Consider the following 17,291-nt stretch of genomic DNA (forward strand, 5'->3'; position numbering starts at 1 on the left):
CAACACACTGAATGAGACTCACAAAGTGGTCCTTATAGAGACAGGCCTTTTCCCTACACTCTGCTCTTCTAAGATTCATATTTTCCAAAAATCTTCCATGATACAGAATTACATTTTAACAAGGTGAAGGATGACAGCTAATGGCTCCCTCTCTCCCTATCTTTTCTTGGGAGCAGGAAAAATAAAAATATTAGCTCTCCTCCTCAAAATACTCAAAATAATTCATAATATATTTTGCCTATTTAGCCTCTTTAAATTGTTGAGCAGATAAAAAAGCAGATATTAAATTCTATTTATCTGGAAGCAAAAGAATTTATAAAGCAAATCTATTCTCATAAATATTAGCAATATTGGCCTGGCTCGGTGGCTCAAGCCTGTAATCCTAGCACTTTGGGAGGCCGAGATGGGCGGATCACGAGGTCAGGAGATCGAGACCATCCTGGCTAACACGGTGAAACCCCATCTCTACTAAAATATACAAAAAACTAGCCGGGCGAGGTGGCGGGCGCCTGTAGACCCAGCTACTCTGGAGGCTGAGGCAGGAGAATGGCATAAACCCGGGAGGCGGAGCTTGCAGTGAGCTGAGATCCGGCCACTGCACAGAGCAAGACTCCGTCTCAAAAAATAAAAATAAAAAATAAATAAATAAATAAATATTAGCAATATTGTCCCCTGTACTTTAAGTCCTAATTTAAAATAATGCATCAGCAGTTAAAGAACGTAGAATGGAATCCTCACCGCTAACAATGATATTAAATTTCTTAAACAAGTATATAATTTCTAAAGGCACCAAAGGTAATCTGAATCAAGCAGTGATTGGAGAAATAGAATTATTCGGGGACAGATTTTTATTGCAAATATTTACTCAAAAACTACTATATACAGCAGAGTTTTAATCGCCATTTAAAACATTGAACATTCAGTGAAACAAAATTTAAGAATCCAAAGCACATTTTAAGAAGTAAAAATGAAGCATTTTAAATAAAAGTTTATTAGTACTTCAAAGCAAACTACTGTTCTTCATATTATTCATTTCTATATCTATTATATTCTAGATGATTAAAAAAACTGAGAAATCAATGTAGCAGCCATCTTATAGATAAATTAGGCTAAATCTCCAAAGCCAGTTTTTTACATCACTGTTTTAGGTCCCATTTGAAGTTTTTATTTTACAATTACAGAAAAGTCACTTAAACATGGCTGAATACATGCCAGGATATGTTTTCAGTTTACTGTTTTACAATATCTACATTATACCATACTTTGGTTTGGCTTCCAGACCATTTTTATGGGCCTATTTCTAAAGCAGATCATTAAAACAATATTAAAAGCATAATAGCTACAGGAGTTTCAACAATGGGTGTCTACTTTACATTAATACAACTAATACATCGAAGAATTTCTACACAGCTTACACACTGACAAAAAGCACAAATATAAATTTATATCTTAATAATTCCACTTTCACTGAAAGTTTAATTAAGGTAAGCTTACAGCCTAGCAGGCTAACACTTGTATGGAGGTACAAAGATTCAAATATTCTGTTTACATGCGTCTGACAGACTGGAATGTTATATTAAATCCAAAATTAAGTTTATGTTCATCCAAATTCTCATTAGGTCAATTTCATACTCTAAGCATGCTCCATTTACCAGCATCATCCTAAAAAATAAAGCCTTCATTAACAATGCCAATCAGCCATTATTTTAAATCAGTTACTCCCAAAAAGTACATGGTTTCCAAATCTTTTCCTCTCAGTTCACTGAAAAGGATGTATAAGTAATAAGGATTTTTAGCTTAGGACTGATGAAGTTTGAAAGGCTTTATAAATATAACTAATATCATCAATTCATGTCAACAACCAAATCCCATTTCCTTGAAAACCATTAAACGAGACCTTTCCACTGCAACTGTAACTATCATTAAAATCTTGTTCATGTTTTTAATAACTTCTTGGGAATCCCTACTAATCATGCTATTATTGGCAAATTGATTTGATAACATAGGTTGAACATACAGGTAAAGTGTATGTGTGACCTCCCTTACATATTTCCATTTCTGAACCTACAAAAGCACCACTGAGCTCACCTGATAGCACTGTTCCAAATGCCCTTATCGTTGGTACACTGAAACTTAAAATGACTAATTTCAACTTCTTTCTTTTTCATCTGCCAGGTCTATTGTTGCCTCTGTTGTGCTGGGGTTATTTCCTCCAGGAATGTCATCTGTTTGATCACACACTACTTCATCAGTCTTGGCTGAAGGATCACCACTACCTTTCTGAAGAATCTCTGTGGCTTCATACTCAAGTACCTCTGATGGAGTCAGAGGTTCCAAATGAATACTGCCTTGCTCACTAACATCAGAACTAACAGATTCAGGTTCATCTCTTTTTCTCAAAAACTGATCAATGCTAACATTATCTGATGTTAACCGCAAATCCTTAATATTCTTTGAAGAAAATCTGGCTTCACTGGAGTTGTGATCCTTAATCTGAGCAGATAAGATTATGTTTTCTGAACTTTGGCGCATCTTCAACTCCATTTCCTGACAAACATGTTGTATTTGTTTTTTCTTTTCCACTTTATCTGCACCAATATTTGAATCACAACTGAAGATGTTTTTGCAGCCAGTTTCCTGGTCTGCAAGACAGGTTTCATTTTCCTTATCTGAAACTGTTAGGCTTTCTTCACTTTTTGTTGCTGATGAGCCTTCAAATGAATTTGCATTACATCCATTTTTTTCTTCTGAAGAAGCAGCTTTATCCTGTTTACTGAAAAATAAAGTAATTTATTATGTATTTCTTCATAAAGCAATGTTTTTGAACACTATCAAAATAAAGACATGCTCTAAAAAATAAAAAGTCAAGGTACATTTGCCCATCAAAAAGGAAAACAAGTCCAAGTTCCCCATCCTTGCTGTGCCAGTATAATTTAGCAGGAGGCCATTTTCTTAGGCAAGATTCTGAGAAACTCTGGAGTCACATACTAAAAGATGTCTATCAACTAGTCTTAGTCCTGGCTGTCATTATGTTCATCTGTTCATATCTCTTGCCTGTTTCTAGTTTAAATTTAAGTATTTTTATTAACTTGCAAAAGTACCTAAAATAAAAAAATATATTTGGAAAAAATCTATATTTTTGTATGATTTTTTTCTTTTTTGAGACGGGGTCTTGTTCTGTCACCCAGACTGGAACACAGTGGTGCAAATGTCTTACTGCAGCTTTGACCTCCTGGACTCAATTGATCCTCCTACCTCAGGCTCCCAAGTAGCTAGGAATATAGGCGCACACCACCAAGCCCAGCTATTTTTTTTATTTTTCACAGAGACAAGGTCTTTCCATGTTACCCAGGCTGGTCTCCTAGGCTCAAGCAATCCTCTTGCCTTGGCTCCCAAAGTGCTGGGATTACAGGTGTGAGTCACCATGTCCAGCCTCCTTTATGATTTAAATAGCCTCTTATGTTTAGGATGTTTTTCCATACATAAAATCAGATAATCATTCAAACATATTCTCTAATTTTTAATAGCCTAATTTTAAAAACATAAACACATGCCTGAAAAACTGTATGTAAATATATAACATACATACACATCTAAGTGTGTGAACATGTTTGTACACATACATATTTATATGTGTGTGCTTCTGTGTGTTTATTCTGGCCCTGATGTGTTAACAGAAACTATCTAGTGAACCATAAAATACGAGAAACAAGATTTCTAAGAAGATCACCAATCCATTATCTAGATCTAAGGATGCTTATTTTACAAAAATAAATTTAATGATTACATATACCTTATTTCTTACATTTAATCAATCTGACATTTAGACGTATTCCCAATGAATTGCACAAATATCCTAGCAACTTTTCCAAAAGGCAATTTATTATTTACTAAATTGTTATTTATATAAGGCTATTTCTCTGCTATTTGTTTTGTTCTACTGATTTGTCTTTAGACTATTCCTAAACCAATAGCACCCAGTTTTAACAATTACTGATTAACAATATACTTTAGAACTAAACAAATCACCTATATTCTACAACTCTTCCCCATAAATTTCATACTTTAAAAATGTAAAAGATATTTATCAAGGAAGCTCATTAAAACAATGTTTAAAATAGTGAATATTAAAAATCTAATTTTTTTTTTTTGAGACAGAGTCTCACTGTGTCGCCCAGGGTGGAGTGCAGTGGCATGATCTCGGCTCACTGCAACCTCTGCCTCCTGGGTTCAAGTGATTCTTCTGCCTCAGTCTCCTGAGTAGCTGGGATTACAGGCGCATGCCACCAAGCCCGGCTAATTTTTGTATTTTTAGTAGAGATGGGGTTTCACCATATTGGTCAGGCTGGTCTCGAACGCCTGACCTCGTGATCCACCCGCCTCGGCCCCCCAAAGTGCTGGGATTACAGGCATGAGCCACAGTGCCCAGCCAAAAACCTAATATCTTATCCAACAAGAAAGGAATGATTAAATACATTATGGTATTGCTAAGTAGAAAAATATAAATCTTTTTTTAAGTTTGTCAGTTTCCAAAACAAATCCCATAAATGTTTATTCAATTCATAATTTAATTTGTAAAATAGTCTATCATGCAGTTAATATATTATTTTTTATCATGGTAAAATTTTGCTTTTCTTGATTTGGATCCTCCCCATTTCTCTCTCTCTATATAGATATAGATATTTTTAAGGCTAGTCAAGCGAAGCGGTGGGAGTGGAAAAAGAACAAATAACTCTGCAACTGGCTGTGATCAATCAGTTGTATCATTTTTGTTACATTATGATTGGGCAAGTTTGTCCACTATATTTTGTAATCATATGTTAGTGGTAGATTAGAAAGATTCTGATTTTTACACCAGGCTACTTTAATCAGTATTCTCATTAATTTCAATCATTCTTAACTCATTTTTTGGATCTTAACTGGCTAATTACATATAGAAAAACTATTATTTTTTTCCTCATTTCAAATTTGTATAATTCTTATTTTTGTTCAGATCATAATGGACTAACTACAATTTACAGAAAACGTTACATAATACAGAGATGACTAGTCCGCATTTTCTAACTCTTTAGTTGATTTTTTGTTAACAGTCCCCTGAGAACTTACAAAAAATGCCAGGTGAAGAAAGGGCGAGATCACTTTACTAATGAAGTATAAGAAACACCTCCATAGGAACTTAATAATTTGCTTTTAGGGACAAAAGATTAATCTCAACAGACTAACAGGCAACCTACTGTAAAATATATAGCATACAGATATAAATGGGTGAAATTACTTAAAAGACAAAATAAAATTACCCTTCTTTGGAATAAAGTTCTAATTGGAATGTTCAGATTCTCTTCTGCTAAAAGACTGTGAAACATCTTGTGTTCTTTAACATTCTACCAAAGTATGAAAATTTTAAAAGCCAATCCCTGAATTTTGAAACTATTGAAATCCTACCACATAAGTAGTCTTATAGCTTTTGGAAAATACTTTAAAAAATCTTAAGATTATCTATTTGCAATAACTGCTCCTGTCCAGTAACATGTAGCATCTTGTAAATGTATTCATTTAATAGGGGCAAAGAAAATCTGCCAACATTTTACTTGCTAGTAAGTAGTTTTTCAAAAATTTAACAACACAAAATATACTCTATATGTTTAAAATATTTAAAAACGAAGGATATAGAGAATATTTTTGTTGGATTAAAGTTTTTAAGTTTTATTTTAATTAAGAGCCATTATAGAAAATAGCACTATATACAAAAATTTAAATAGTCCTTTGCCAGTTAACTGTGAAATAACGCAGCTCAAGTGTTATTTCGTATACTTGAATTTTAAGAAACTCATTTTTTCCTTATATTTACCTTTCAGAATTTGATGTTTCTGTTTCTCTTTCAGCCATGTTAGGTCTTCCAATTTCCTGAAATAATTAATAATACTTTTCTTTTACATTCACAGTTAATCTTAAAGAAAACTATTTTTATTATGCTAAACTTTCTGGATAAAAGAAACTTAAGTGTGCAACTTAATATAACACAGAAATAGAAAAATAATTTATTAAATATAAAATATAATTAGAATAATTATCATAATTATATGCAGTTTTAAAAATGTTTTTAAACTTACAAAAGTTTCAGTGTGCCAAAAGTTTCTGATTCAAGGTAAAAAAGCAGTTACCCACCCATGTCAATATCTGCTTTTCTTAACCGCTATTTCAAATGTGGGTCATAATTACAATTACTTAAACAGAAAACTAGTAAAACACAACTTGAATCTGAATAACAAGATGCCTCCATAGTATTTTATATAAATATATTAAGCACAGATATTTAGATAAAACATTTTTGAATTTATGATTTCATAGTGAGTCACGGTAACCCTTCCACTGTCAAACCAAAAATATGAAACAGTCCACTAAGGAAGAAATATTCTACTTATTTCAAATGTTTTACAGGGAAGAAAGAAAAGAGTAAAACCTCAGTAAGCCATAGGCCAACCTAACAGCTTGTAACAATTACCAGCTATGCAGTACATATGATGCATGAAGCAGTGTATTAAGAACTTTACATTCACTATCTCATTTAATTTTCATATTAGATTTTATAAACACTATTTTTATACATGAGAAATAAGACTGAGTGGGAACCCAAGGCAATACCACAATAACTGGCAAAGAACCAAGGCAATACCACAATTAGTAGTAAAGATTCAAATCTACATCTACCTCTTAACCATATGGTAGATCAACTCAAGCCTATAAAATTGATAATGGTGTATTTATCACATACATTCATCTACTCACCCTCTCAAAACCCTGCTAAAATGAGGGCAAAGAAATAAAATATTTTTACTCATAAAGATGAAGAAAACATCAAAGTATACTAATTGCTAAACAGATTTCACCAACTTTTTAGAAATAGGAAAATCACTGGAAGAGTTGGTACTGACTTAGCAGTATGGAGGAAGTTACAATGAATGTCTGCAGTGGAGGAGTGCAAGGAGAAGAGAATCAATTTGCCCAGAGAACCAAAAATATCTGGTATTTGCAGGTGGTCAGTATACTATTTAGTACACAAAAAGTAAAAACAAAGCATTGCTGGGAAATCTAAATGCTCCTTCCCCGAAGCTTACACAACAGGTACCTATACCTTCCCTTACCAAAGAGGCTAAAAGTTAGCATCCTTCTTAACTTCCTTCCTTCCTTTTTTTTTTTTTTTTTTTTTTTTGACACAGTCTTGCTTGTCACCCAGGCTGGAGTGCAGTGGTGCGATCTTAGCTCACTGCAACCTCCACCTTCAAAGTTCAAGCGATTCTCTTGTCTCAGCCCCTCCAGTAGCTGGGATTACAGGCACCCACCACCATGCCTGGCTAATTTTTGTATTTTTAGTAGGCATGGAGTTTCACCATGTTGGCCAGACTGGTCTCCAACTCCTGACCTCAGGTGATCCACCCACCTCAGCCTCCCAAAGTGCTGGGATTACAGGCATATTCCACCATGCCCAGCTAATTTTTTTATTTTTAGTAGACATAGGGTTTCACCATGTTGGTCAGGCTGGTTGTGAACTCCTGACCTCAAATGATCCGCCTACCTTGGCCTCCCAAAGTGCTGGGATTACAGGGGTCAGCCACCGTGCCAGGCCTAAAAGTTAACTTTCTGAACTGGAGATAGTCTAGACTTATGAACACCAGGAACAGCAAAAGGCACACAGGAGATACTGAGAAAACGCAAAGATTTTGTAGAAGTCCACATACTTAACAATTCTTCTCCATGCCTGGCTTCCAGAATGCCAACAGCCAGAGAACTCACTCCCCAACCTAGCACCCTCAGCTAGAAGCTAGATTTCTCTCTGGAGAAAATGATCAACCCCAAAGAAAAAATTTTCCAGAATGTTTTTTTTTGTTTTTTGTTTTTTTTTTAAGAGACAGGGTCTCACTCTATCACCGAGGCTGGAATGTAGTGGCATGATCATAGCTCAACTGCAACCTCCAACTCCTGAGTTCAAGCAATCCTCCCACCTCAGTCTCCTGAGTAGCTAGGACTACACATTATGTGCTCACTATGACTGGTTAGTTAAAAAAAATTTTTTTAAAATAGAGACGAAGTCTCCAGTGTTGCCCAGGCTACTCTCAAACTCCTAGCCCCAAGGGATCCTCCTGCATCAGCTTCCCAAAGTGTTGGGATTACAGGCATGAGCCACCACACCTGGCCTCTCCATAATGATTTTGAGACCATCCTCCTCAACAAAGAATCAGTCAGCTCAGCACCTAATTTTCCCACACTGAAGTCTACGTAATTCTCATGCAGATTGTGCATACTGTACAGTGCACAAATCCAGAAGGCAACAAACTGTAATTCATATCATCCATTCCCAAAGTAAGATATATGGACACCTGGGGATTCCAAGCCACTTTCAGGAGGCATGTGAAATCACAACTTTGGCATAAAAACAGTAGTGTGTAAAAATGGTGGCAAATTAATATAACTCAAGGCAGGAGCACCAAACCCAACCTGTACCAGTAGTCATTGCATCCTTCACCACCATACACATAGTATTCTTCACACCACACCGACACAAATTTTAAAAAGTAATAATTTTACTAAATCTCAATCTTTGAGCTCATATCTTTTTAATAATTTGTGTGACAAAATGCAAAGTACGCATAAGATACAACTGTTGCCTACTGAAAACATTTGGGTCTGTGATTGAGTCGTGAGTTGTACTTACCTACATTTTTTTCATAGAACACCATTTTTATTTTAAAGAATGACTGTCAAATTATGAATATTTAGACTTGAGTTTCAGTGGACTTTTTCTTTTTGAAAAATCAACGAAGTGAGCCTGTTGTATCAAGGAAAACAACTGACAGCATTCGTTTCCAGTAACAAAATCAAGCAAAAACTCCTATCTACCACTGATTAGATTAATGCTAATATTTACTGTGAGTACTTGATATTATATAATGAAATATTTCAACATTTGGAAGATCTAGGGCACTTAGTGAGCCAATATGTTCCAAATGACCAATGCATGATATTACAAAATTAGGCATGGATAAAAGATCCATTCAAATTGTAAAACAGACAAACAGATTTTGATGTAACAAAGCAAAAAAGGTCAGTGATACAGAGTTAGATTCCACAGTGTAACAAGCAAGAAAACTTCCACTTGTCTACTTTTGGTGTAGTATCAAAGGAAAATAATCTCAATTATTGGAAAATATTATTAAAGTACTGGGTGAGGCCGGGTATTCCTCATACATTTCAACCAAAAGAATGTATCACAACAGATTGGATTCAGAAACATGAGAATACAATTTTTTTCTACAAAGCTTGACATTAAAGAAACATGCAAAAGTGTAAAATAAAGCCATTCTTTCTCACTAAATTTCTGTTGTTTTGGAAAATAGTTATTTTTCAGAAAAAATGTTATGTATGTTGACATATATTTATTGTTTTTATTTTTGACAATAGTTTTAAAATACTATTATTTCAATTTCTAATATGGTAAACATTAGTAATTTTTGAGACTACAAAGGATATACGTAAATAATATCTGCAGGAGTTCTGCATTCTTCAACCTGAATGGCTATGCAAGAGAGCCCTGTCCCCATTCAAACACTTATGGTTTTCAATGATTATTTTAGCCTTATTCTTTAATTACGTAGGGGCGGGCAAGGATCACCACATAACAAAAGATACACCTTAACATGAAAAATACCAAAATAAAAAGGAATAAAGAAAGGGGCTTGGAGACATCAGATACATTGCTGGGAACAAAAGAAAAAAGTGTATATAAAATATTTAATATCCCCAAAGAGGTATATGTTATTATATCTATTAAATAATAACAAAACTGGCCGGGTGCGGTGGCTCAAGCCTGTAATCCCAGCACTTTGGGAGGCCCAGATGGGCGGATGACGAGGTCAGAAGATCGAGACCATCCTGGCTAACACGGTGAAACCCCGTCTCTACTAAAAAATACGAAAAACTAGCCGGGCGAGGTGGCGGGCGCCTGTAGTCCCAGCTACTCGGGAGGCTGAGGCAGGAGAATGGCGTAAACCCAGGAGGCGAAGCTTGCAGTGAGCTGAGATCGCACCACTGCACTCCAGCCTGGGTGATAGAGCGAGACTCCATCTCAAAAAATAAAAAAAATTTAAAAAAATAATAATAACAAAACTGTAAAAAAGAGAACTAAAGAACAAATAAAAAATTGCAGAGCTCTTCAAAATTACAAATATGGCAACTAAAATAAGTAATTAAGTTTAGAAAATTATTTAAAAAGATTCAAACAAAAGAACAAAAAGATGAAAGGCCATAAAGAAAATAACATATAATTAAAGGAGCTAAAAAAAAAAAAAAAAAAAAAAAAAAAGGAGTTGATGCAGGAGGCTCAATATCAGAATAATATGAGTTTCTTAAAAAAAAGAGAGAGCATAGAAAAAAAAAGTGAGCATTTACCAAAGAAGTAAAACAAGAAAACTTCTCCCAAACAGAAATCTCCAAACTCCAAAGGTTTGTCAGATGCCTAATGTAATGAATGAAAAAAGGATGGGTGAACATAGCATGCAATTTCAAAACACCAGTGACAGAGATAATCACTAAAGTTTCCAAAAAGAAAAAAAGTAACCTAAATACCAAGAAACTGGAGCAAGACATGCATTAGACTTAATAAAAATGCTGGACATAAGAAGATAGTAAAAACAACATTTTAAAAACTGTGTGAGAATTGTTTTTATATACTTCAGCCAAATTATCATTCGGATAAATATATTTTTAGATATTTTTGGACTGAAAAAAAGATGCACACCTTCTGAGGAAGCTAGTAGAGGACACAATTCATAAAAATGATGAGTAAGCCAAGAAATGAGGAATAATTCGCGGTTCAGCAAACAGGACATCCAACACAATAGAGTGGCACAGGATAATCTTGACGTAACAAAACTAAGCACAGGCTTAGAGAGCAACTAGTTTAAGTTGAGGTGGGGAGTCTGGGAGGAGATCTTCAGACCCCTTTACCCCCCAACAATTTTTTTTATGTGTGTGAATACTGGAAAAACTATTTCCAAATATTAGAGAGATAAATTGCAACATTAGAAAAAAATACAGCATTAGGTACACAGAAAACTAAACAAACAAGTAAAAGAGATATATATTTTTAACTCCAGAAAAATAAAATAAGGTATAGAAAAGGAAAAGAAATCATGGGGTATTTTCTGGCTCAGCATAACAGTCTCAAAAATTTTGATGTAACTATTTTGCAATCAGTGCTATACCAAGCCATATTGGAGCCTGAGGCAAAAGAAAAAATGAATGCCCCTATAAGTTTTGCTTTGTGTGCGGTGTGTTTTTGTTTTGTTTTTTGTTTTTAGCAACAGGGTCTCACTTTGTTTCCCAGGCTGGTCTCTAACTCCTAGACTTAAGCAATCCTCCCACCTCTGTCTCCAAAGTGATGGGATTACAGGTGTGTGCCATTGTGCCCAGCCTGTTTTTGTGTACTTAAAAAAATTGTTTTCTAGAATGTTAGTCAGAAAAATATTGAAAAATTTAAAAGTCGGAGAATTAAACTCATATTAGCTTAAATTTAAAAATTTTATTTATGCCAAAAACAGTATTATTTTATTCTCCTGGCTAATGGAAGCAAATGCATCAATAGTACATTTTCAAATCTAACTCTTTTCTTATTTTGTTTTCAAATGAGCAAACTGTCATGTACAACAATTTCTCTTGAACAAGTGACAATCATTAAAAAATGTTATATGGCCGGGCGCAGTGGCTCAAGCCTGTAATCCCAGCACTTTGGGAGGCCGAGACGGGTGGATCATGAGGTCAGGAGATCGAGACCATCCTGGCTAACACGGTGAAACCCCGTCTCTACTAAAAAATACAAAAAAAAACTAGCCGGGCGAGGTGGCGGACGCCTGTAGTCCCAGCTACTCGGGAGGCTGAGGCAGGAGAATGGCGTGAACCCGGGAGGCGGAGCTTGCAGTGAGCTGAGATCCGGCCACTGCACTCCAGCCTGGGCGACAGAGCTAGACTCCGTCTCAAAAAAAAAAAAAAAAAAAAAAAAAATGTTATATTAACCTCAGTTTACAGTAAGCTTCATTTGCAGGATTCCACTGTGGCTGGAATTGTTTAAAATTTCTGAATACCATTTCCAAATCTCTTTAAGATTGCACTAAGCAAAATATGTTAAGAAGATTTAGAAGACCCAAACACAAACTTGATTGCATGTTACTGATATCAAATGCTGCTTTAAACTACTGCACATAGAATTTCTACAGAATTTAAATTGTCAGAATATTTAAGTGCAAACTTAGTGGCTCGTTTTTGTAAATCAGATGTATTTATACAAAACAACTTTTCTCCAGTTTAGAAATTCAAAATCTGAAAACATTTCACTGAATTTTTTTTTCTATATATAAAATATGAAATTAGGGCATTTATAATCTTCATTTCTATTTAATAAGCACTGCCCTCATAATTATCAATACTCTTCACCCAGTGATTCATGCACTTCTCATTTGTTTACTTTTTTCATTTATTTTCAAATTTGAGAAGAATATGCATTATCTCTTGCTCAAGTTTTATGTTCATCAAATACGCTTTCAAAATTACCTTCAATTGTAAGCAAAGGGATAGGATTTTTATTAAGTGTGTAGCTTTATATATAGTCATGTTTACTGACTGTAAAGCCTTAGCTTCTTCCACTTGGCTCAAAATATACATACAGACAATCTGCATAACAATCTGTAATCTATTTGTACCAATATGCTTTCAATTTCAGCATAATGTATTTTGTCATTTGATATTATATCTCTTAAGATTTGATAATCATCTTTGTGTGCAAAGTGTCTCAACTGCATTTATCTTGATGTCCATAAGGTAAGTATATGTGATTTTAATGTCGTTTTTAGACCAGACAAGAATATCCCGTTTGCTCACCAAATCCCCCTGCCCCTAAAATATATATCCTTTGTACAATACTAAAAAAGTTGATCATATTTAAATTCACAGAATACAGCATTTTTCCTGTTAAATTATGATGAGTTAAACAAGGAACAAATTTGGTATAATTATTTTGGGGGCAAACATTGGCTTGTATACCCCTGTATACACCTGAAACATTTGCTCCATTATATCCCTGGCCAGAATTTTTAATGTAAATGTGATAAATAGAAATGAAGACTACATAAAGAAATGAAGAGCACAGGAAATGGTAAAAATAAAGGTAAATATAAAGCTAATTTTAAAGTTTTTAATTGCCCTAAAAAAAACTGTCTAAAGTAAAAACTGTAACACTGCATTCTGTGTATTTACAACATGTTTAAAAGTAGAATAAACAGTAAGAATAGAAAAAACACACAAATTGTCAATATCAGGAATGAGGGGATATCACTGCAGATTCCAAAGATTACAAAGACAATAAGGGATACTATAAGAAACTTTCTCATTATACAAATACATAAGATTATAGAGTTCAACATATTAGGTAAAACGAAACAATTCCTCAAAAAAAAAACTACCAAAACTCCCTCAAGAAGAAATAGATTTTTAAAAAACCCTGCATCTGTTAAAGAAATTTGTAGTTAAAAAATTTTTAAACAAAAAACTTCCTATGGTACAAAAGAAAGCTGCTTGGAAGAAGGCTGATACTTCTGTCTGGATTTCACTTATATTATGCACCATTCAAGACAAAGTCTTCAAAAGATAAATGCCAAGTCTACCTCACTTCATTACACTCAAAAAGAGGCAGTCATTAAGTAATAACAACATAAATTGACATCAAGAAAGCAAGTAGTTCAGCAAAACTATTTCTATACTCCTCTATTAGACTGTTCGGTAAATAACATTTATATGATAATTCTGAGTTTTGCATTCAGAGTACTTGTTCAAGATAGCTAAAATATATTTAACATACATTCAAAATATTTCTATTTTAAAAATTAGTTTAACCTTTTGACAGTTAAAAATTATCCCAGAAAATTAAACCTGGAAAGATTAATTTTTCCAGTGTGCCAAATGACTGACGTTTTATTGATTTGGGGATTTTTAATTCATAAATTTATCTCCATTACTCACTAGTTGAACTAAATAACAGGCAAGTGAAATAAAAGATGTCTTTGTCAAAACAAGAATACCTTAAAATTTTACTTAGGGCTAGACATTTTTATATGTAATGAAAAATTTTAAATTTCAATTTTTTTCTTCCTTACAACATCCCAAATATTGTTGATGTACGCATGCTGAAATTGAAAAACATTTTTACATCATACCAATAATACTTTCAATGTATAAACCTTTAAGGTATAAAGTAAAACAAACTTTACCTTAGACACAGGTTCTTGTTCCTTTGTGGGAGCTTCTTTTTTTAATCTTGAAAACAAGATAAGTATTGAATATTTTATTTTATACGTACGATGGTAAAATATGAAACAGTTCTTTCTCTGCCAGCCTAAAATAATTAAAATGTAGATCGAAACTAATGTACATTTTATACTTTAATAGTAAATTGACCTCTGTAAATGTCTTAAGGTAAAAGTTAAACGTATGAGACTAAATAGTAGATTCGATAAATGTGCTAAATCAATAAAGACATATATTTCCTTGTTCTCTAAAAACAAGGGCACTTAAGAAATGTTCTCTTTGCTAAGTACAATTTAAAATAAAAGACATACATATTAGTAAAACAGCTTCAAAAAAAGAATTACTCTTTAAAAATTAAAAGCAGGTTATATGCTTTATAAGTAATATGCATCAGTATTTATGATTACAGGACTTAAAAAGTGAAAAAAGATAAATATTTTATCTATTGTGAAATTCAACATGATAATGCCACTTAAATATATATTATAATTAACTTACTCCGGAGGCAGTAAAATCACAGAAATAATTAGAATTTTGAGGAATATATTCTCTTTAAAACTTCCATAAGCACTGCTCAAATATTAAAACTTATTGATTTCAAAAAATATTAATTATAACTTATTAAAACATTAACAAAGGTATATGCCATCCAGAAAATCTTGTAAAATAATCAAGTTAATCTAGGAGCTAGCTTATCCAAAGGATCTTTGTTTTAGAACCTGCAGAAATGACTAAATATTATTTGTGATATTATATATTAAACTCAATTTTAATCTGTGTAAGTAGGGTACCTATCTGATGTGAAATGTCATTAATCAGGAGTTAAGCGATACATAATTTTATGAAGGCTTAATAGCTATACCTAAGGAATAATATATTTAACATAAGCAACAACTATATTATCTTAAATTTCATTGACCAAAAAAAGATATCTAATAGGATAGAAATGTCAGTCATCCTAAAAGCTATCCTTATGGCTAATGAATGACACAGACTTGGCAAAACCCTCCTTCTTTATCCATCCTTTGAGGGCACAGTTTTTAAAATTAGGGCTATAAATGTTAATACTTTGCTAAATATTAATAATTAACTATATGAAATTACTTATCTATATTTTAGTTATTAGGCAAAACTGCTACTTAAAATAGATTATGTCCTTTGTAAAACCACTATATTGGCAGTGCACTACAATAATTTACAACCAACTTGTTAAGCCAACTGAAATGAGTAAAACTTGCACAAAAAATTGACAAAAGACACAAATGTCAATCATTTTGGGGGCTAAAGATTTTGTAATTGTCTCGAGTATTTAATTGTGCACAATACTTATAAAGATGAGATCACATCAAGTATACAGTATAACTTCACTGGTTTAAGGAAGTATAAAAGGAAAATAAGTTTTAAGAATAAAATTAGTTATAAAGTAGTAAGAAAACGTGAAACATTAGTCTAAAAAAGCAAAAAGCATGAAAAAGCAAATTAATGAAGTTTTGAAATAAATGTGTATATTACAACTCATTTTTATTTCTAAGCATTTAGTCATTTTAAATTCAGTTTGAAAAACAAATTGGTCATAGAACAGTTTAAATATTTCATAAAAGATTTTTCTCCCTCAGCTTATCGTTGTAAATGTTATCAAAGTAAGACCTTTTATATTCTTATAAAAGAAATATTACCATGCTAATCATTTTAGCATACGCCTATTATAATACATTAATTGTATGCAGCTATTAAAACGAGCCCCATTAAGTATGTTCATTATTGCTGGCATTTCAACAGAGGAAACGCAGTCCTCTTGCTATCCCTGCGATGGGGGTTGGTGACAGAGGTTTTTATTACTCTTTATCGTACTGGCCAGAAACTGGTAGGTGAGAACACAGTAAGTTATTGAAATAACTTGCATTAAGAGGCCTATGATTTCAATCTTGTTTTGTGCCTTTTACCTTATTAGTACTCTCTTTAAGGAACAGAATCGTAATAACTAGTGAACACCTTCAGAAAAATAAATCTTAAAAATATTTAGAAAAACACACAGTAAATTTTAAATTATAAAATGCATCACTAAAATGCACACTAAAATTTTGAACTATAAAAGTATACTTTAAGATTAATAAATTTTAATACAACTACTAACACATCATTAATACTTTTAGAAAAGAAAAATTGTCTTACCTATAATTCTTATTTACTAAAGATACCTGCTGAAATAGTCATTATTTTAGACATTCAATTACTTTGGTAGAAGACAGTGAAATTTGCTAAGCTCAAAGTTCTGAGCTAATGACCCGCCATTAGGTAATTATACTTTTCACCTGTGAATGTTACAGTAATTTTTAATAGAAAAATATAGTGTAGTATTTATAGCAAACACTATTTAAAATTTAAATGCAAAGAGAACAGAAGGACTGACTGGTGATCAATTTCAACATCATTAGTGATCAAGATTGCAAGTAAATAATTTTTCCCCTCTATGAAAACCTGCTGAAATAGATCTTTCTGATGTATTTCTACAGGATAAGCTTTTTCCTCTAAAGACTAAAATAGCCCTATTTGCATTTTTCTGCACGTCTTAGGAGCAATCCATACAAAATTTTTGTTTTGTTTTGTTATGGAGACGGAGTTTTGTTCTTGTTGTCCAGGTTGGAATGCAATGGCATGATCTTGGCTCACTGCAACCTCCACCTCCCAGGTTCAAGCGATTCTCCCGTCTCAGTCTCCCAAGAAGCTGGGATTACAGGAGCATGTCACCACGCCTGGCTAATTTTTGTACTTTTAGTAGACAGAGGGTTTCATCATATTGGTCAGGCTGGTCTCAAACTCCTGACCTCAGGTGTTCCGCCTGCCTCAGCCATCCAAAGTGCTGAGATTACAGGCATGAGCCACTGCGCCCAGCCAATCCATACAAAATTTAACATTCTGGCTCACTTATAGTAGTATGTTCC

At 33.3% G+C, this 17,291-nt stretch overlaps 1 protein-coding gene across 3 annotated transcripts in view; it reads right to left on the minus strand.

The window, feature by feature from the left end:
* Positions 1–830: 830 nt before the first annotated feature.
* The window catches only part of ZNF280D (zinc finger protein 280D), a 99,494-nt gene continuing 83,033 nt past the window's right edge, over positions 831–17,291 (minus strand). For all 3 annotated transcript variants that reach the window (XM_025390507.1, XM_025390509.1, XM_025390508.1), the window contains 3 exons: positions 14,313–14,358; positions 5,849–5,904; positions 831–2,773 (listed from right to left, as the gene is read on the minus strand). In XM_025390507.1, coding sequence (XP_025246292.1) covers positions 2,149–2,773; positions 5,849–5,904; positions 14,313–14,358 — 727 coding nt within the window. In that variant the 3' untranslated portion in view covers positions 831–2,148. The remainder of the gene's footprint in view (positions 2,774–5,848; positions 5,905–14,312; positions 14,359–17,291) is intronic.

Source organism: Theropithecus gelada, chromosome 7a (genome assembly GCF_003255815.1).
Source record: "Theropithecus gelada isolate Dixy chromosome 7a, Tgel_1.0, whole genome shotgun sequence".
Lineage (NCBI taxonomy): Eukaryota > Metazoa > Chordata > Mammalia > Primates > Cercopithecidae > Theropithecus > Theropithecus gelada.